Genomic DNA, 19,653 nt, shown 5'->3' with positions numbered 1-19,653 from the left:
ACCTTCATGTCATCATTAACTTTATTTCTCTAATCTTCTGTTAATTTACATAGGTTGGACACTTGTCGAGCTTCTTCTACTGAGTTAACAAACCCAAGTAAGTCAGGGTTCATTTTCAATATAGTTTCTTCCTAAATCAAAGCCAAGAAGTATACAAATTATCCATCCTTGTTAATTTTTTAGGTTGTGAGTTGTAATGGCATAACAAGATGCTTCTTTTGTTGTAACGAGGATATCTGGGAAAAAATATACTCCCTCCATTCAACTCCACTTTACATGTTTGCTTTATCACGTTTGTCAACGCGACTTTTACGCGGTAAATATCTTTAATTACGTATTTGCAAAAATTATAAAAGTTAGATATTTTTAATGTACTCTTAAAGACGAATCAAATAAGATCCCACATGAATATATTTTAACTTATGTATCGAGAGAAAATTGAAATTGAATGTCCGCTTGTGAATACTGTGCAAATGAGAAACATGCAAAGTGGAGTTGAATGGAGTAGAAAGTACAGGGGTATCATAGGAAATGTTTAAACTTTTACTTTTATTTCATATTTATTATTAATTTTTAATTTAATAATTGTTGTCACGTAATCAAAAATTAATGTTCTATTAACGGCCGTTGCATTAAGATGCCACGGGCACAAAAATAAAGTCTCAAGGATATAATGAACGGATTCTTAAAAATGGGAATACCATGAAAAATCTGACAAAATTAAGGAATACCATAAAAAATTCCTGATATATTACAAGTTTATAACAAACTCAAATAAACGTGGACCTTAATGACATGCATGCCTTGACATAAACACAAATTATCCATAACCAAAGTACATAGTACATTGAAGGATGGATAATTTGTATACTTCTTTGACATGATAACCCATTTAGTTCAGATAAGTTGTTCCCTTTTTCGTTCTTTTACTTTATATCTCACTTGGAAATTTAAATTTAAGTACCCGTAAAATGAATATATATGTTTTTAAATTAAATCGAATAATATTCCATTTATATAGATGGAATAAGCTTTTCGCTAATCTCAATGCATTCTACTTAATTTTATTTTATCTATCTTATTTGATCCGTTTAAAAAGTATTCGTTCGTCTTAAGTATTTGTGTTCAGATTTACGATCCAATTTAGTGTCTTCTAAGTTATGACAATTATCCCTTATTTCATGATCCTGTTTTTACCTTTCATTATTGAAGAAAAATTCTAAGGTCCACCGGGTTCTCTTCGTTGAATAATTGATTGATGGATAAGATTATTATACTCGGTACTCCTTGTTATCAATCGTTTATTTACCCTTGATTAAAATATGATCTTATAAAAATAAAAAATGTAAATAAATAAATAAAAGGGAGTACAAATTAAATGATATCTATATTAACCACTTTATTCTATGATGGCAATAAGTATTTTTAGGCTTTTATTTAGCATTTAAAAGGATTGTTGTTTGAGCACACACTCAACTCTCAAATCTCAAGTCATCACATGTCATTAAGTTTATGACCAATTTAGAACATACGTGGTACTCGCTTGTCATACCCGTCGGAATAGGAGAGCACTCATCTTGGGGTGGGCCGCGGATTTTTTGGTCCACCACATTCATGGCAATCATCACTAATAAATTTCGAGGACATGGATAGGCCGAGTACAGGCTCCTGGGTACAGTGGAATCTAACCCCTGAGTCGAGGTGATCCCGGCTCAGTGAGTCCCTTCTTTCGTGATGATTTCGATAGATAATTTGATAAGCCAATGATTTTTTTCCGTGTTTCAGAATACGGTTAACCAACATGTTAACTAATCGATTACGATAAATTGGATAGTATAAAAGATCTCTTAAATTTTTCCGTCTAAATGAATTTGGATTAAATTGGGCTTTCATTATATCATATCTGTAATTGGACTTTTATTATATCATATTTGTAATTGAGTTTTCATTATATTATTTTTACAACTGGAATATACTGAACTTTTCCTTTTCCAAATATTAATACAAACATTAATAATAATAAATTTTACAATTAAAATTTAAAATTGAGTTAAATAAGAGTTAATATTAAATCTAAAAAACTGTGCATTCACGCGGGATCAACACTACTATGAGACTAAATGAGTGAAAGAGATGAACTACATATTTTGATGTTTCAAAATAGGAACGTGGACTCTGGTAATACATACAATGATGCTCGAATCCTTTTTTTTTCCACTTACACAAATCTTTCATATTGGAAAAATAAAAGAACAAATCAAGGCTGGTCAGATGAGTAAATGGGTATTTGGGTTTGGTTCAGGTTCAATCGAGACTAATCATTTTCGGACAATAATTTATCGGATCGAGCCGTTTCTAGTCAGGTCGTTCAGGGTCGCTTTGGGTTTTTGGGTCACTTCAAATCGGCGCTTTTCGGGTCAAGTTCTGGGGTCACATCTTTCCCTCTCACGTGTGAAACTCTCATCATTCATTAGTCTTTGTTTTCTTTGCCATGCCTATTTTATTTATGAATAAGAAATCAGCCCATAATGCAATATCGTAACATGTAAAAGTGCAAAATAATGAAAGTGGATACCTAATGCATGCTAAACCCTAAAGCTAGGGGACATTAATTAAGAAAATCTTTTTAGACGGATCAAATATCATATCATTTATTATATAAAATAAAATATATTAATTTTTCTTATACATTCATATACGGTGTATATCCAACTCATCTAAACTTAAGACGAATAATATCATCTTAAGAGAGATTTACTGCACTCCATTTATATTGTTGTCACTTTGATCAATTAAATTACACAAGGACTGTTAATAGACATTACGACCAAGAACGCGAGAACACATTTCTCATACCAATTCATGGCTATATGTGTGTAGTAAATACGGAGTAGTAATTATTGTGCCACACAGCTGTCAAAAAATAATAATTTAAATTTGTAAAATGAGGCTCATTTATATTGTCATTTCTGCATTTATTGTAAAATGATTACATTTGTTCCGTCTTAATTTCAGACGAAAATAATCTATCGGAAACAAGAATTTGCCGTAATAATTACTTCGACATTCATTTAAATTAAACGAGGCTCTATGACTATGAATGTTGCTAATAAGGACACCAACAATCTAACGTACAAGTTTTGTCTTTTGAAGAATTACTTCAATTATCTATTTTTAGGTCCTTAACTTATCACAAAATCCTTTTTTTTTTTTTTTTTTGACAGCAACAAATAGCATAGCTTACATAAGAGCTCCCTGAGCAAGATTATGAGCTATCCTATTCACTCCCCTAGGACAGAAACTAAGAGAACAACAATGAAACAGAGACACAATAGACTTAATATCTTTAATAATGCACTTGATAGATGCAATCGGCTTCTCCGCTCCCGCAACCTGCAAAACCAAGTTAAGACAATCTGTAACAAGTCTAACATGAAGGTACCCTTCGTCCAAGGCCCATCTGAGCGCCCTGAAAGTTGCATATCCTTCGGCATGTAGGACAGAAGAGGCAAACGAGCGAGTGTGAGCAGAATTCCTTAAGGTCCCATTATCATCCAATAAGCACCACCCCATGCCAGCGCTTCTATCAGCCCTCCAAGCAGCATCACACTTGACAGTACAAATATTTCCGCATCCAGGTCCACCAACGATCCAAAAGGGGAAGGAGTTTCTAACCCTCTTAGCTAAACCAAGATCAGGGGAGGAGTCCAGCAAAGGCGCTCGAAGAAGGCTAGCATCCTTATTGCACACAACCTCCTTCATACACATAATGTCACTAAGAATAGAATGTAGAGCACTCATAGGCCAAGGGCGATGATTCTTGAAGACCATCTCATTCCTGCAACACCAAATTCTCCAGAGGGTAGCGATAAGGGGGAAAAGGAGGGAGTTAGGATCTGGGCCAATTAGGAAATAGGTTACCCAGTTAATGACCCAAATCCTAACGTCAATGTCCACCCCTCCCGTGATTCTGAGTCCTAAAGGACAGCCAAACCATAGAGCCTTAGCAAAACTACAACCTCTGAACAGATGAGAAATAGATTCCACGCAAGGAGATGAGCCATCACAAAGAGTACAGAAGGAGCGCCAATTCATTTTTCGTTTGAGGAATTCAGAGCCCACTGGTAGGGCATTAGCCATAAACTTCCATAAAAACACCTTAAGTTTGTTAGAGATAGGCAACTTCCAGAGCTTAGCTCTGCAAAAATCCACAATTGTTGCAGACATTCTAGAAAGATCAGCAGTTGAGGTAAGTCCATTAGTTAAGGCCATAGCAGCAACATAGTATCCCGACTTGACAGTGAAAGCACCATGTTTAGAGAATTTCCAATAGATTGAGTCATTCGAGGGTTGACACGGGATATAAGTTGCGAGGATTTTCTTTGTAACTTCCTCACCCGGATCGAAACCAAGAGAAGAGAGATCCCATCTCCTATGACTATCATGAAGGTCACCAACCAGTAACGCGGAATCAATAGGAGCATCAAAAAGATCCCCACAAAGATCATGAAGACTATAACCCTCTATCCATTTGCTCTTCCAAGCATTAAGACGAGAAGAAGATCCAATAGTCTTAAGACGATACTAAATGCATCTCAGCAAACTGGACGTCTCAATAGCCTTTCAAAAAGGCTATTATCATCAACGTGTGTACAAGGGCCGAACACTCGAACCTCGGGTTTGAATCCATCTTGACCTCGGCAGTCGGCACAGAATAGGCAATGCAACAAATGAATATAATGATGGAATTACTGAGAAGCTAGGGAACACAAGGAAAATTAATGCTCTTATCTAACCAAAATCTCCCCACAGTAAAGTAAATTAAAAGATCCGAAAGTAGCGCACACACCAAAATTCGAACCTGCGAATTCCAGGACTAAAAAATAATTTACCCTTATTACCCACGTGAAAGTTCAAGAACTCGAAATACTCAAAAGGGTCAATTGTTTATCGATTAAAAACAATAGTATAAAACACAGCATATGGACAATTAAAATAACCTAGCTCAAAAATGGAACATGGTTCGACTCGAGGTCTAATGTATGTTTGCATTTTTTCTGCCATAGGAGGATACGGAGTATAAACTGCTTCAGTGCTTCCTGATACACACACAGCTCAAAATTGTACATTAAACACAAGCCCACCTATATAATTCTGCAATAATAATGGTGGTTTTTCAATCACCAAAGAAAAATGAACGACAAATAATGAACAAGAAGAAATCGTTGGACGAGTGATAAATAATGATATTATATTTTACATAAATATTACTGGCGGACAAAGTGAGACTTCATATTCTACATAAATATTTCCGACTAAGGAGTTGGGATATAATTTACTCCCGAGCTACAACTTACTCCGTAAAAAGGAGAAAATGGGTCCTAAAGGGGAATTGACCCAAATCATTCCTTATCAGAGAAGGCATAGACAATCATATGTGGAGACCAACAAAGTAGGAATACATCAGCTAAGATACTCCAAAGTTGGTTTCCTTAAATTATATGGAAATTTCGATCCAGTAATGTTCTCCTTCAATGGTCGCAGAATATACATCGTCAAGATTAATCTTGAACTGTGCCATCCCGCATATAGGTTATCCTCTTACTAAGTTACTAGACGCCCTCGATGGGAATTGCCCCAGCTTTAGCACTTAAATGTTACAGAGATTTCAATACCACAACGTTCTCCTCTAATACTCGAAATGGTTTTATTACACCTATCGATCTTGAACTCTGCCATACCGCATATAGTTTCAGCAACACCGCCAATGCCAAATGTACCCAGCTTTGCTTCAATAATCAAAGAAGACTCATTCGGAACAACAATGATAGATTTCAACAATGCAATTTTGGACCCAGACTTCAGTTCTACCGACCTGTATTTTGGCTGGTCGAAAAGTCTGCTCGTATAGTATTTCTTCTGGTAGCTTGTTGAATAATCATCACCGCTACAACGACCAAACAAAGTCCCGTGTAAATTTATAGGAATGTCAGGATTACCATCACTAAATAAATTCACCTCCACCCAAGCTTCAAATGCAAAGCTAAACATCTGATAGTGCACAGCGGCATAACCATCATCACCTCGAACGACTGAGCAAAAGCGCCTGTTATCCCCTTGAACGTATTGACCAACAGTACAGTCGTTCCAACCAAAACTACCCCGGCTCACTTCAAGCTTACCAACTGGATCCCTCAAATGCAAAATCAGACCAAAGGTATGGTTCCTAACAGCACGATAATTAACGTCTACAGATGCAAGACTGTTATCTGACAACCGCTCTGCACAGTTATCATCTCTATTATAGAGAGTAAAATAATCACCTCCATCATTGACTATGATGGCTCCACATAAAGCAGTAATCTTTCCAGCGATTCCGCCAACAAATACACTGAACACATCAACTTTATGGGTTCCATAATACAACGGGTTTATTTCTCTGGTTCATAAAAAACAAGGTAATAGTTAGAATTCGAGAGCACTTAAAATTAGGGCTGAGCACAAAAAACCGAACCGCATTTTTAAACCGAAACCGGACCGAAACCCGAATAATGGAGACCGAAAAATTCGGGTTTTTTCCGGTGCGGGGCCCAAACCGAATTTTTAAGCATAAATGAGGTGCGGGTGCGGGTCTAAATAAAATCAAACCGGAGACCGCTTTTAAAACCGGATTGACGTTTTCCTCAAAAATATAATTTCATCTATGAATTAAACACACTCAAGCCAAGACTTGAGCCCAAAACATCAAAACGCTATTTCTTTATGAAGTAATTTTAGATGTGTGACTCTTTAATTGTAGTTTTGAACATCATTTACATGTCTATGACTCTTTGAACTTTAATATGTATGACTTTTTTATGAAGTAATTTTAACATTTGACAACCAATGTCTTCAAAAGTCAAATTGGCAGCATGTTTATTGTGCCATTCAAGAGCATTCAACCAAAAACCGGGTTCGAAAACCGGTTCGGGTAACCGGTTTTCAAATCCGGTTTGAAAATTTCACAAAAACCGGTTACCCGGATTAAAAGAGGTGCGGGTGAGGTGAAATTTAAGGTTTTTAAATCCGGGGACCGAACCGGTTTGTAAAACCGGGCCGGGTAACCGGTTTTGCTCAACCCTACTTAAAATGGATAAAACATCCAAAACAAAAATCAATATTTGTTTAAAAATGGCAATCCTCTTCTCTGGAAGAATACAAGGGATTACATAGAGAGACCTACCTAGGGAGAATAGGGGGTTGAACATGTCGACTACCACTCGATTCCTGAACATAAAAATAATTTAGTCAGATCAAAAATTGGGTAAAGGGTTCAGAGACACAAAACACTAATAATGAGTAACTTCAATAATAATAAAAATGAACTAAAGAATGAAAAGTTATCAATACCATCCCCATTTTCAGTGTCCGCTCGGGGTCATTGATTGATAATATTTGATCTTTATAAAGATACACATAGGCATGGTACCATTGGACTTGCACTGTAACACAAGCATATTGTGTCCGAATGTATGAAGGATGTTCAGCAAGCAAGTAAGCTGGAAATCGCAAAAAGTCATCAGCAATTTTCCCATTGGAATCCCACAATTCCAGTTTGATTGTAAGGGATGAATATGCTGGCACAGCTACCACATTTCTGGACAATGTAATGGGTGTCCCAACCACCACACGCAAAGGTCGATGTGCTGGCATGTCAAAAAGCCGTGTCTCCAACTTCTTTACATCCTTGTCAGCACTGCAATAAGCCTTACCATTTTCGTACCCAGTGACAATGCTTCCATAAATATCGGCAGCATTACAATTCTTGTCACTGTCATCATCATTATTTTTGTCAACTGTAACCTGCACAGCACCCTGAAGTGCAAACGGGAATACAGCGTAGTATACAAAAGCAATGCCATGAGCACCTTCAACCTCACCCTTCTGAAGCCTATTATCTGAATCAGAATCCAAACTGAGCTTCCCTGCTACTAACTCTACGCCACGAAGTCGATCATATAGACGTAGCTCCAATTTGGTGCTCAAAGAGGGTACCACAAAAGTCTCATCAGGACCAATTAAAGACAAGGTGCCATCTTTCCAAATGGTCTCAGAATCTTTAGGATCACGATTATAGAGATCAAAACGAGGACAAGACCCTTCCAAGACTCGAATTGAGCCGTTGATTTCACTTGGTTTACCGTCATCGAAGTAAGTAGAAATGCAAACGGAGAACACCTGAATCAAAGGTGTTGTTAAACGACCATTATAGTCATCATCCTCAACTCCGCGTAAATGATAAGGTTTGAGAAACCGCCTTGACGAACTGGCATCATCATCGCATGTATTACAAGGTCGGAGTACAGGGCTCGACAGACTGGCATCATCATCTCGACTATAACACGGTCTAACTAAAGGTCGGAGTAAAGGGTTTATTTCTCTGGTTCATAAAAAACAAGGTAATAGTTAGAATTCGAGAGCACTTAAAATTAGGGCTGAGCACAAAAAACCGAACCGCATTTTTAAACCGAAACCGGACCGAAACCCGAATAATGGAGACCGAAAAATTCGGGTTTTTTCCGGTGCGGGGCCCAAACCGAATTTTTAAGCATAAATGAGGTGCGGGTGCGGGTCTAAATAAAATCAAACCGGAGACCGCTTTTAAAACCGGATTGACGTTTTCCTCAAAAATATAATTTCATCTATGAATTAAACACACTCAAGCCAAGACTTGAGCCCAAAACATCAAAACGCTATTTCTTTATGAAGTAATTTTAGATGTGTGACTCTTTAATTGTAGTTTTGAACATCATTTACATGTCTATGACTCTTTGAACTTTAATATGTATGACTTTTTTATGAAGTAATTTTAACATTTGACAACCAATGTCTTCAAAAGTCAAATTGGCAGCATGTTTATTGTGCCATTCAAGAGCATTCAACCAAAAACCGGGTTCGAAAACCGGTTCGGGTAACCGGTTTTCAAATCCGGTTTGAAAATTTCACAAAAACCGGTTACCCGGATTAAAAGAGGTGCGGGTGAGGTGAAATTTAAGGTTTTTAAATCCGGGGACCGAACCGGTTTGTAAAACCGGGCCGGGTAACCGGTTTTGCTCAACCCTACTTAAAATGGATAAAACATCCAAAACAAAAATCAATATTTGTTTAAAAATGGCAATCCTCTTCTCTGGAAGAATACAAGGGATTACATAGAGAGACCTACCTAGGGAGAATAGGGGGTTGAACATGTCGACTACCACTCGATTCCTGAACATAAAAATAATTTAGTCAGATCAAAAATTGGGTAAAGGGTTCAGAGACACAAAACACTAATAATGAGTAACTTCAATAATAATAAAAATGAACTAAAGAATGAAAAGTTATCAATACCATCCCCATTTTCAGTGTCCGCTCGGGGTCATTGATTGATAATATTTGATCTTTATAAAGATACACATAGGCATGGTACCATTGGACTTGCACTGTAACACAAGCATATTGTGTCCGAATGTATGAAGGATGTTCAGCAAGCAAGTAAGCTGGAAATCGCAAAAAGTCATCAGCAATTTTCCCATTGGAATCCCACAATTCCAGTTTGATTGTAAGGGATGAATATGCTGGCACAGCTACCACATTTCTGGACAATGTAATGGGTGTCCCAACCACCACACGCAAAGGTCGATGTGCTGGCATGTCAAAAAGCCGTGTCTCCAACTTCTTTACATCCTTGTCAGTACTGCAATAAGCCTTACCATTTTCGTACCCAGTGACAATGCTTCCATAAATATCGGCAGCATTACAATTCTTGTCACTGTCATCATCATTATTTTTGTCAACTGTAACCTGCACAGCACCCTGAAGTGCAAACGGGAATACAGCGTAGTATACAAAAGCAATGCCATGAGCACCTTCAACCTCACCCTTCTGAAGCCTATTATCTGAATCAGAATCCAAACTGAGCTTCCCTGCTACTAACTCTACGCCACGAAGTCGATCATATAGACGTAGCTCCAATTTGGTGCTCAAAGAGGGTACCACAAAAGTCTCATCAGGACCAATTAAAGACAAGGTGCCATCTTTCCAAATGGTCTCAGAATCTTTAGGATCACGATTATAGAGATCAAAACGAGGACAAGACCCTTCCAAGACTCGAATTGAGCCGTTGATTTCACTTGGTTTACCGTCATCGAAGTAAGTAGAAATGCAAACGGAGAACACCTGAATCAAAGGTGTTGTTAAACGACCATTATAGTCATCATCCTCAACTCCGCGTAAATGATAAGGTTTGAGAAACCGCCTTGACGAACTGGCATCATCATCGCATGTATTACAAGGTCGGAGTACAGGGCTCGACAGACTGGCATCATCATCTCGACTATAACATGGTCTAACTAAAGGTCTCGAAAGACCGGCATCATCATCCTCTGTATCACGAGGTCGGACTAAAGGCCTCGACATACTGGCATCATCCACAACATGGGGTTCGATGGACGATGTTGACATATTGTCATCACAATCTAGCATAAGTTCCTGTAAGAACTTCAAAAACCTCGCACTCCGATCTATGGGGTTTAAGTCAGGTTCATATCCAACCATCTGTGTTTCATTAAATTATAAGATAAGGTTAGGCCCCAATTCTCGTAATCGCAATGCAATAATAATGTCTACGTAATTCAAAGAGAAAGATTAAACAGCTGTAATAAACTTATTCAAATATTAATGAAGAGGTGATGGATTACGAATTGTGAGAAATATGAAACAAAGTTACATACGCCCCATCTCAGTTTTATTGTTCCGTACTCCTTACTTTACCATCGAATTAACTAGAGTTGAGACCGTATTATTGTGGTAGAGACTAGCGCTGCAACTGAGCTGAGCCCGCTCAAACATGCCCTCAGAATCGGCTCGGCCAAAGATCAACTAGAGGGGTGAGATTGATCAAAGTGAGCTTTAGCTGGGCCCAAGCACACTAAGGCTTGGCTCTGAAGCTCATTTGAGATTGTGTTTTTTTTTTTTTTTCTAATTACTTCATTTTTATCAATACTATTTACTTCAAATTACAGTATGTCATTGATCATTTTTCTAATAAATTAATTAAAATATTAGTTTAGAAAAGTAAATAACATCTGAAGGTGTTCTTTTTATTGCAATAAAGGAACAAATAAAAACTAGTTTGAATTCAGAATTTTACCTTAAAAATTACGTTAAAATTAAAATAATGCTCGAAAAAAATGTACTCCTACTCCCCCATATCTCGAGCTGGAACTCAGGCTCGTAAAATATCATATGATGCGAGCTTGAGCTTTTGTTTCAAGAGCTCAGGCTCAAGCTCGATTATTTACAGTATGAGCGGCGCTCAATTACTACTGAGCTCGGGCTCGGGCTTTATTTTTACAGTATGAGCTAGTTGAGCTCGATTTTTACAGTATGAGCTGAGCTCTCCATAGGTGAGAGCGGCTCGGCTCGGCTCGGCTTATAAAAAATTTGGTACAGTCCTACTTATTTCATAAACTACTTCCAGATTGGATTAATTCGATTAATTTATATAGGATAGGATGACAAAATTCAAGCAACATTAAAGAAAAATTGAGCCATGTCACTGTAAATCAAATATTTTGAGATTAATCAAAAAATAAATAAATAAATAAATAGATAAAAAGAAAGAAAGCAAACAATACAAATGATAGAGAAGAAATTACCTTGATAGAAAGACGATTTGTGAGAAGGGGATATGTACTCGATTGATTTGGGAATTAGGGTTAAAGGGGTGTAATGTGCAATTGGAATTTGGGAGGCACGTTTAAACAGTTTAGGTTTTACGGAGTATATTTTATATACGCGGAAGTGGTAATCAAGCATTTCATAAGTGTCTGGTATTTATATGTAATTAAATAAAGGGTTTTTCTAACGTATGCCCAGTTAACATAGACTAATAAACTAAAATAGGAAAGTATTACATACATGTATTTTTTGTGAAGAAAAAGTAAAAGTAATGAGATATTACAATTTTCCATGAAAATATCATTTAATACTTTCCTTTTTTTTGATTTCTTATCCTATGCCTAGTGGGCATAGGTTAGAAAAACCGATAAATAAATCTATATAAATTAATTATTATATTATATAGTTTTTAATCGACAATGTGGTATCCGAATATAGTGATTTTTCCTTAAAATAAGTATGCCTTACTTATGGTATTAATTACGGAGTAGTATAGAGATGTTAATTATTTAACATACACAAATATAATGAGTATGTTATAATTTGGAAACTATTTAAAAGCTGGGTAAACCAATCAATCTAGATTTCTAAAAAAATATAGTATTCCATAATTCATTATTTGTAATTTAATTAGTAAATAATAATAATTGCTCTTAAATAATATTGTAAATAATATTTCAGATTTATTTAAATATGTGACGGCGGGAAAAGTGTATAATAGTAGTCACAACACATTTAGGAGGTGTTTGGTTGATATCATTGAAATAGCAGTTATCAAAAAACCCTAAATATAATTAAAAGGCAACAACAAAGCATTACCTTTCACCACTCCCCCTTTTATGTTCATTTTAAAAATCCACATCATTAATGCATTATTTAAAAAGGAAAAAGTTGAAAAAATTATATCATTAATTAAACCACAACAAATATTAAACTTTGTTTTTTTTTCCTTAAAAAAAATAAATAACAATTAAAGATCAAAGTAAATACTGCATTTTAAATGATGGGGTTCTATTGTTAAAACAAGTTATATGACAAATCAAAATTACATTTTTCATCACTTTAATTTTACGATATTCATAAATGTTATCTTTCTTTTACTAAATACCCCGTTAATTTCAATTTATTGGAAATATAAAGAGGACTTACAAAAATAATGTCTTAACCATATGGCTTTCATATAATTGATTGTGCTTTAGTTACCGATATAATTTTTCCAACTTTTTCTTTTTTAAATAATGCTTGATGTTATCTTTCTTTTGCTAAATACCCCGTTAATTTCAATTTATTGGAAATATAAAAAGGACTTAAAAAAATAATGTCTTTACCATATGGTTTTCATATAATTGATTGTGCTTTAATTACCAATATAATTTTTTCCAAGTTTTTCTTTTTTAAATAATGTTTGAAGGTGTGGCTCCCTAAAATGAACATAAAAGGGGGGAGGTGAAATTAAAGGTGATGTTTAATCCTCTCTATTTTTCAATTTTATTTTTCTCCCTCTTCAATACATATTTTTTATATTGTCTTTTTGTTACTTTTGTTTGTTTAACATAATTATTTTTGCCTTTAATTTTTTTTTCCTCACATCACTATACATTTTATATATACATTGTTGAATAACAATGTTTTAGAAGAGTTTACATGGGGTACTCTATGTTATCCTTCTAGAATTATATTCTAATTTTGTTACGTTGTTATAATATTTGAACACATTATATGAAAAATATATGGTGAAGACATTTTTCTTTATGTTCTCTTTATATTTCCAATTAATTGAAATTGACATGGTATAAAACTTGGGAGAGATAATCTTTTAATTTTCATACATAATATTATATACCTCATATAATTGATGAAATTATAGCTTTTGTTGCTTGAAATACATGTCTTTAGCGCTTTAAATATTACAAAGAGCGGGGTATATAATTTGATTAATGGAAAGTGTTTGAAAGTGGTTTAATTTTGTAGTGCATAATAGTGAATGACAGATGTTATTTAGAAAAAATTAATTAGTATTAGTTGCTAATCCATATAATTTTAGAAGAGTACAACGATAATATACAGACGGCATGTATGTTACTCTTTTATTGTATTTTTAGTCCTTTTATATACAATCGTGGATTCGTGGTGCAACATGGCTTTATTTTATATATGTAATACATCTTCATAATAAACTTATCATAATATTTTGACCTTATAACTATTATTATTAGCTAACCAATTTATATTATTCGTAAATACTTTATTATTTTTGGTACTTTTGAACTTCAAATTTTAGATGTCTACCACTAAATATACTGTGAGACTATCTCTCTCAAGAGGTTTACTTACTCTTGCAACATGTAAGAAAATATGATATATTACGACGACATAAATAACCTTTTTAAATGGCTTCTGTAAATTGGGTGCTAAGGGGATCAAATTGTTTTTTATCTTTGATGGGCATATTCTGCACCCGCTGACCAAGTCAACATATTGACCAAGGTCAAAGCTAAAAGACAACAAGTCAAAAGAAAAATGTTCCTAACCGACAAAGCCTGTCGGCCTGTCACTGGGTCTCGGCTCGGCAACTAGCCGGCCGAGAGGCATATCCGTGTACTCGCATCCAGTCCCCTCGGCATGGAGTCAACCAGGCCTGTCGGCCTGTCATGGGTCCCTCGGTCGAGGGTAAGACAGTCTTTTCACCTGCTACGCCACTTGGCCACTACGTGACAAAAGGTGAAAGTCTATAAATACTCATCATCTCTCATTGAGAAATAAACTGGAACATCTGGTATAAACTCCCTTATCTCTCTACAATATACTTTGCCAAGTTAAACATACAACGTATCTCTCTAAGTTTACTGACTTGAGCGTCGGAGTGAGTACGCTCGGCCCCAAGCCGAGTCCTCAGTTTGTTCATCTTTACAGAAAAGAGTGAAAGGAAGAGACGAGCAACGACATCATTCTACAAGCTCAAGTGGTCACAATCCTGCTTCGGAATTACACCCGGAACAATTGGCGCCGTCTCGTGGGGGAGACGTACTAAAAGCTAGTCACCTACATTACAAAAAAAAAAAAAAAAAAAAAAAAAAAAAAAAAACACCATTCAAATGAGCTAAGAAGATGTCAAAGCAACAAGAAATCAGGAGTGAAGGAACCGCATTCTTCCAGATGACACGTTCCGCACTCAAATCGGGATGCCGAAGAGCCGTAAACACCGCTGCTACCGACCAAGTCACCATCATGGGACATGTGGTCGATGCGGCCAAGTTAAAGCTATTCCTGGACCTGATGGGTAGTACGCCGATTACCCCCGCACGACGACGACGGGGACGGCAGCGCATCCACAGGTCCACCAACTGGGCCCATAGAGTGGCCCCAACAACTTGTCCGGAGCGATACAAGGAGCCGGGCGTGCTAGAACGCCAACAGAGCCCGTGATGCCAAGTGGCGGACCCGAGTCCTTCCCCCACTCGCGGGAGGACAGGCGTCGCCAAGGCAACAACGGGCCAACCCCGAAGGAATGAAAGAAGTCGACTCACCAAAGCTCGGACAAGAAGCCCTTCCCGCCATAGGGAGATAAGCCGGACTAAGGTTGCGAGGAGCCGATCGCCGTGTGTCATTCGACACGTGGTCGACACCCCTCGCACCTATGTCCTCGAGATCCTTGTGCCGACTAAGTCAAGCCGCCGCCCATATCATACAAAGGGGATAGCGACCCGACCGACCATGTCGAGGCTTTCGAGTCGTACATGTCGGTATGGGAGCACTGATGAGGTGTGGTGCGAGAGTCTTCCCAACGACCCCGCATGGGATGGCTCGAGTTGGTACAAGGGGCTACCTAATGGCTCGGTATCTTTATGCCGACCGAGAGACAATTTCATAACCCAAAGATGCTTGCAACAAGAGAAGGGCCGTGGAAACATCGGATCTCCTAACTATCCGACGGGGGGGGACGAGTCCCTCCGAAGCTACGTAAAAAGATTCGACGCTAAGGTTCAGCAGATCCGTGAGCTGAACACCGAACTGGCGGCCTTCGCGCTGATGAAAGGCCTCCCGAAAGGCGAGTTCAAAAACGAGCTGATCAAGTGCGAAGACCTCAACTTAGACTCCGCCAGAAAGATGGTCGACCGAGCCGTAAAGGTGGAAGACTATCACAAAACCTGGGTAGGCCACGGTGAAGTGGGCACCCGAGAGAGGAAGAGCCGCCGGGACAACATAGATGAAGGTCGCCGTGACGGGAATAGGTCACGGCCTGAGAGATCTAATAGGAAACAGCACTCGGCGGGCGCCGGAAAGAGTTCGGGACCATACAACCAGAAGCGGTACAGTAGTCTCACCCCCCTGGTCGCATCTCCAGCCGAGGTCTTTACCCTAAGCAAGAATGATGGACAGAAGTGGGCAAGGCCCCCCAAGGCGAGGGGGGACGGTGATACAAGCCAGTTTTGCGAGTACCACGGCCACACCGGCCATAAAACTGACAACTGTCGACATCTAAGGAACGCCATCGAAAAGCTAATCCGAAAGGGGGGCCTCAGCAAGTATGTAGCTGGAGGCCCAGGAACAAGCGCCGACGGGGCAACTAGAAAATCAGTTTTCCAACGGATGGGAGTAATCCAGGTTGTCATCGGGGGAAATGAGAACGGTGGGTCAACTAATGGGCACAAACGGCACCTAAATGAGTTATACCAAGCCATCAACTTTGTGCCTAAAACAGCGATCCCCGCTTCCACCATCCCCGATATAACCATTGGAAAGAAGGACTACGAGGGAGTCGTCGCCCCGCACAGCGACCCGCTTGTAGTCCACCTGGATATAGCCAACCACTTGGTCAAAAGGTGCCGATTGACACAGAGCCTACACGAACATCATGTTCGGGAGTGCTTTCTTAATCTCGCTCAAGATTGGAGACTGAGCCCCGCATTAACCCGCTATACTGACTTCTCTCCTGGGGCCTCTACTGTACCCCCGGGGTCAATTAGACTACCGGTGATGTTCGGCCAAGCGGATGCGGCTAAAAATGTTTTATCTGAGTTCGTGGTTATCGATGGTTCGTCTGCCTACAATGTTCTCATAGGCCGGGTCACTTTGAGCGAGGCCGATGCAGTGATGTCCATCCGGGCCCTGACATTGATGTACGTCTCGGACCGGGGGGAAGCACAAAAGCTCGTCTCAAAGGACGAGAAAGATGAAGTAGTCAATATCCAAGTATCTGCCAGGGGGTGCAACATGCAATCCCTCAAAGTGGCGAAGAAATCGGAGAAAGGGAAGAGCCCATCCTTGCAGCAGGAGGGCGAACCGATGAATACTAACGTCGGCATGGTCGAAGGTGCCGAAACCGAGGAAGTGGAAATTGACCCAGGGCGCACCGTAACTGTCGGTGTCGACCTGGAGCCAAAATTCAGAGCTGATCTCCTAGACCTACTGAGGAAGAACAAAGATGTCTTCGCATACTCAGCTGCCGAGATGCCAGGCGTGAGCCGGGAGGTGATCGTTCACAAGCTGAACGTACTCTCCACCGCTCGGCCGGTCAAGCAGAAGATGAGGAACTCCTCGACCGAGAAGGATGAGGCCATCAAAGCTGAAGTAGACAAATTATTAGCGGCGGGCTTTATCATGCCTTGTACTTACCCTGAGTGGCTATCAAATGTTGTAATGGTGAGGAAATCGTCAGGGGCGTGGAGGATGTGTGTTGATTTTACCAATCCTAATAAAGCGTGCCCTAAAGATTGCTATCCCTTGCCTTGAATAGATGGTTTAATTGACGCCACGGTAGGCTACACTATGCTAAGCCTGTTAGACGCCTTCTCAGGGTATCATCAGGTATTTATGGCCGAGGAAGATATGCCTAAATGCGCATTCATCACCATCCACACAAAGACATTCATGTATAAAATGATGCCGTTCGGTTTGAAGAACGCTGGCGCAACTTACACTAGGTTGGTGGACAAAGTGTTCCAAAATCAAAAAGGGCGAAACATCGAGACTTACGTCGACGATGCTATTGTAAAAAGCAAGTCCGACAAATGAGCACTTAGCCGATTTAGGCGAGACATTTTGTTCACTAAGGAAATATAAAATGAAGCTTAACCCAAAGAAATGTAACCGGTGTCCGGCCGCAAGTTCCTCGGCGTGCTTGTCAGCGCCGGGGGAATTGATGCCAATCCGGAGAAAGTCAAAGCAATACTAGACCTACGGAGCCGAGAAATCGAAAAGAGGTTATGACGCCGACCGGAAGGATGGCGGCTCTCGCCCGCTTCATCTCTCGGTCGGCGACAAGAGCACTCCGTTTTTTAAAGTCTTTGAAGGGGAATAAAAACTTTAGTCGGGGAGGAACAGAGCACGGCTTTCAGCAACCGAAAGCCCACCTTCGACACGGCCGACCCCGTCCAGGCCGACGCTGGGGAGACGCTATATCTATACTTAGCGATTACCTCGGCCACGGTCGGTCTGTAATCGTCGGGAAGAAAATAAGCAAAGAATACCCAATTTACTTTATCACCATACACTCGCTGGTCAAAAGAAATTACCCACTAATCGAAAAGGCAACCCTCGTCGTCGTCGTTGCCGCAAGGAAGCTGAAACCCTACTTCGACGCATCATCCGTGACGGTCTTAACCGACCAGCCATTGGAGAAAGCATTAGAAAAATTCGAAAAATCCGGCAGACTTATCAAATGGGCGGTGGAGCTCTCCGGCTTTGGCATTCATCAAGCCGAGGCCTTCGATAAAGGGGCAAGCGCTTGCGAGACTTCCCCGCCGAGTGCACGTATCAAGAAGAATCACACCCCAGCGTGTGGGAAGTGCATACCGACGGGTCCTCCACGGCGAATGACTCGAGCGGCATCCTTATCATCAACCCTAACGGAAACGAGTTTGAGTACGCCTTGAAGTTTACCTTCTCGGCCTCAAATAACGAATCCGAATATGAGGCGGTGATAACTGAGTCGAGTTAGCCGAGGCTGGGGCGGAGCATATTGTGTTGAAAACGGACTCGCTCTTAGTGACTAATCAAATCCGAGGAGAGTATGAGACTCGAGACGATGGGATGGTAAGGTACCGGAGAGGGTAAAAGCGACACCTCAAAATTGAAATCTTTCCAAATACAAAGATGCATCCCCGGATCGAGAACAACCGAGCCGACGCTCTCTCAAAACTTGCCGTTCAAGCATAAAAAAATGTCGGTCGAACCGTCTTGGTGGATATCGAAAATGCTAAAAGCATCACTGAGACCGTCGGCATAGTGGGCGACATCGAAGCCGAGACGACGTGGATGATTCCGATAATGAAATACAAGTCGACAAAAGAGTTGCCGGAGGACCGCATCTGTCTCGAAAGATAAGAAGGATCGCTGCAAGGTACTTAGTGTTCGAAGGAGAATTGTATGTAAGGTCCGTAATAAGACCACTCTTGAAATGTGTCGGCCCAAACGACGCGAGCTTATATTGACAGAGATTCACGAAAGCATCTGCGGACATCACATGGGGGCGAAAACGCTAGCCCACAAAGCTCTCCGAGCCGGCTACTTCTGGCCTACCATGCTGAAAGATTCCAGGGCAAAAACCAAGAAGTGCAAGAATTGTCGGATGCATGCTCCGTGTACATGCACCTTCCCGAGACCTGCAACCGGTACTTAATCCTCTACCATTTGCACAGTGGGGGATGGATTTATTAGGACCATTTCCGACGGCCTCCGGAGGAAGGAAGTACCTGATTGTCGCCTTTGACTACTTCACCAAATGGGTCGAGGCTGTCGCGGTACCTGCCAACACCACGGCGGCCGTAAGAAAGGTGATTTGGGAGAACATCATAACTCGTTTTGGGTTACCCCAAGTCATTGTATTTGACCACGGCCGAGAGTTTTGGAGTGACACGGTGATGAATTGGTTGGAAGAGCTCGGTATCAAATTTGCATACTCCTCCGTTTGCCACCCTCAGAGCAACGGGCAGGCGGAGGTAGCTAATAAAA

General features: G+C 39.8%; 2 protein-coding genes across 2 annotated transcripts; both read right to left on the bottom strand.

Annotated features, from left to right (window-relative positions):
• Window positions 1-3,240: 3,240 nt before the first annotated feature.
• On the bottom strand, window positions 3,241-5,581 carry LOC141616852 (uncharacterized). The gene is made up of 2 exons (XM_074434012.1): window positions 5,552-5,581; window positions 3,241-4,584 (listed from the first exon to the last, which is right to left on the bottom strand). The coding sequence occupies exons 1-2, from the start codon at window positions 5,579-5,581 to the stop codon at window positions 3,241-3,243; spliced, it is 1,374 nt and encodes a 457-aa protein (XP_074290113.1).
• Window positions 5,238-11,816, bottom strand: LOC141622830 (uncharacterized). Its single transcript, XM_074438850.1, has 6 exons — window positions 11,679-11,816; window positions 9,370-10,575; window positions 9,203-9,246; window positions 7,390-8,419; window positions 7,223-7,266; window positions 5,238-6,439 (listed from the first exon to the last, which is right to left on the bottom strand). Exons 2-6 carry the CDS (start codon window positions 10,573-10,575, stop codon window positions 5,644-5,646), a joined length of 3,120 nt encoding a protein of 1,039 aa, XP_074294951.1. The 5' UTR covers window positions 11,679-11,816; the 3' UTR covers window positions 5,238-5,643.
• Between the last annotated feature and the right edge of the window lie 7,837 nt (window positions 11,817-19,653).

Source organism: Silene latifolia, chromosome X (assembly GCF_048544455.1).
Source record: "Silene latifolia isolate original U9 population chromosome X, ASM4854445v1, whole genome shotgun sequence".
Classification (NCBI taxonomy): Eukaryota; Viridiplantae; Streptophyta; class Magnoliopsida; order Caryophyllales; family Caryophyllaceae; genus Silene; species Silene latifolia.
Note: the sequence above shows the minus strand (reverse complement) of the source record. Positions and strands in the feature narration are given on the sequence as shown.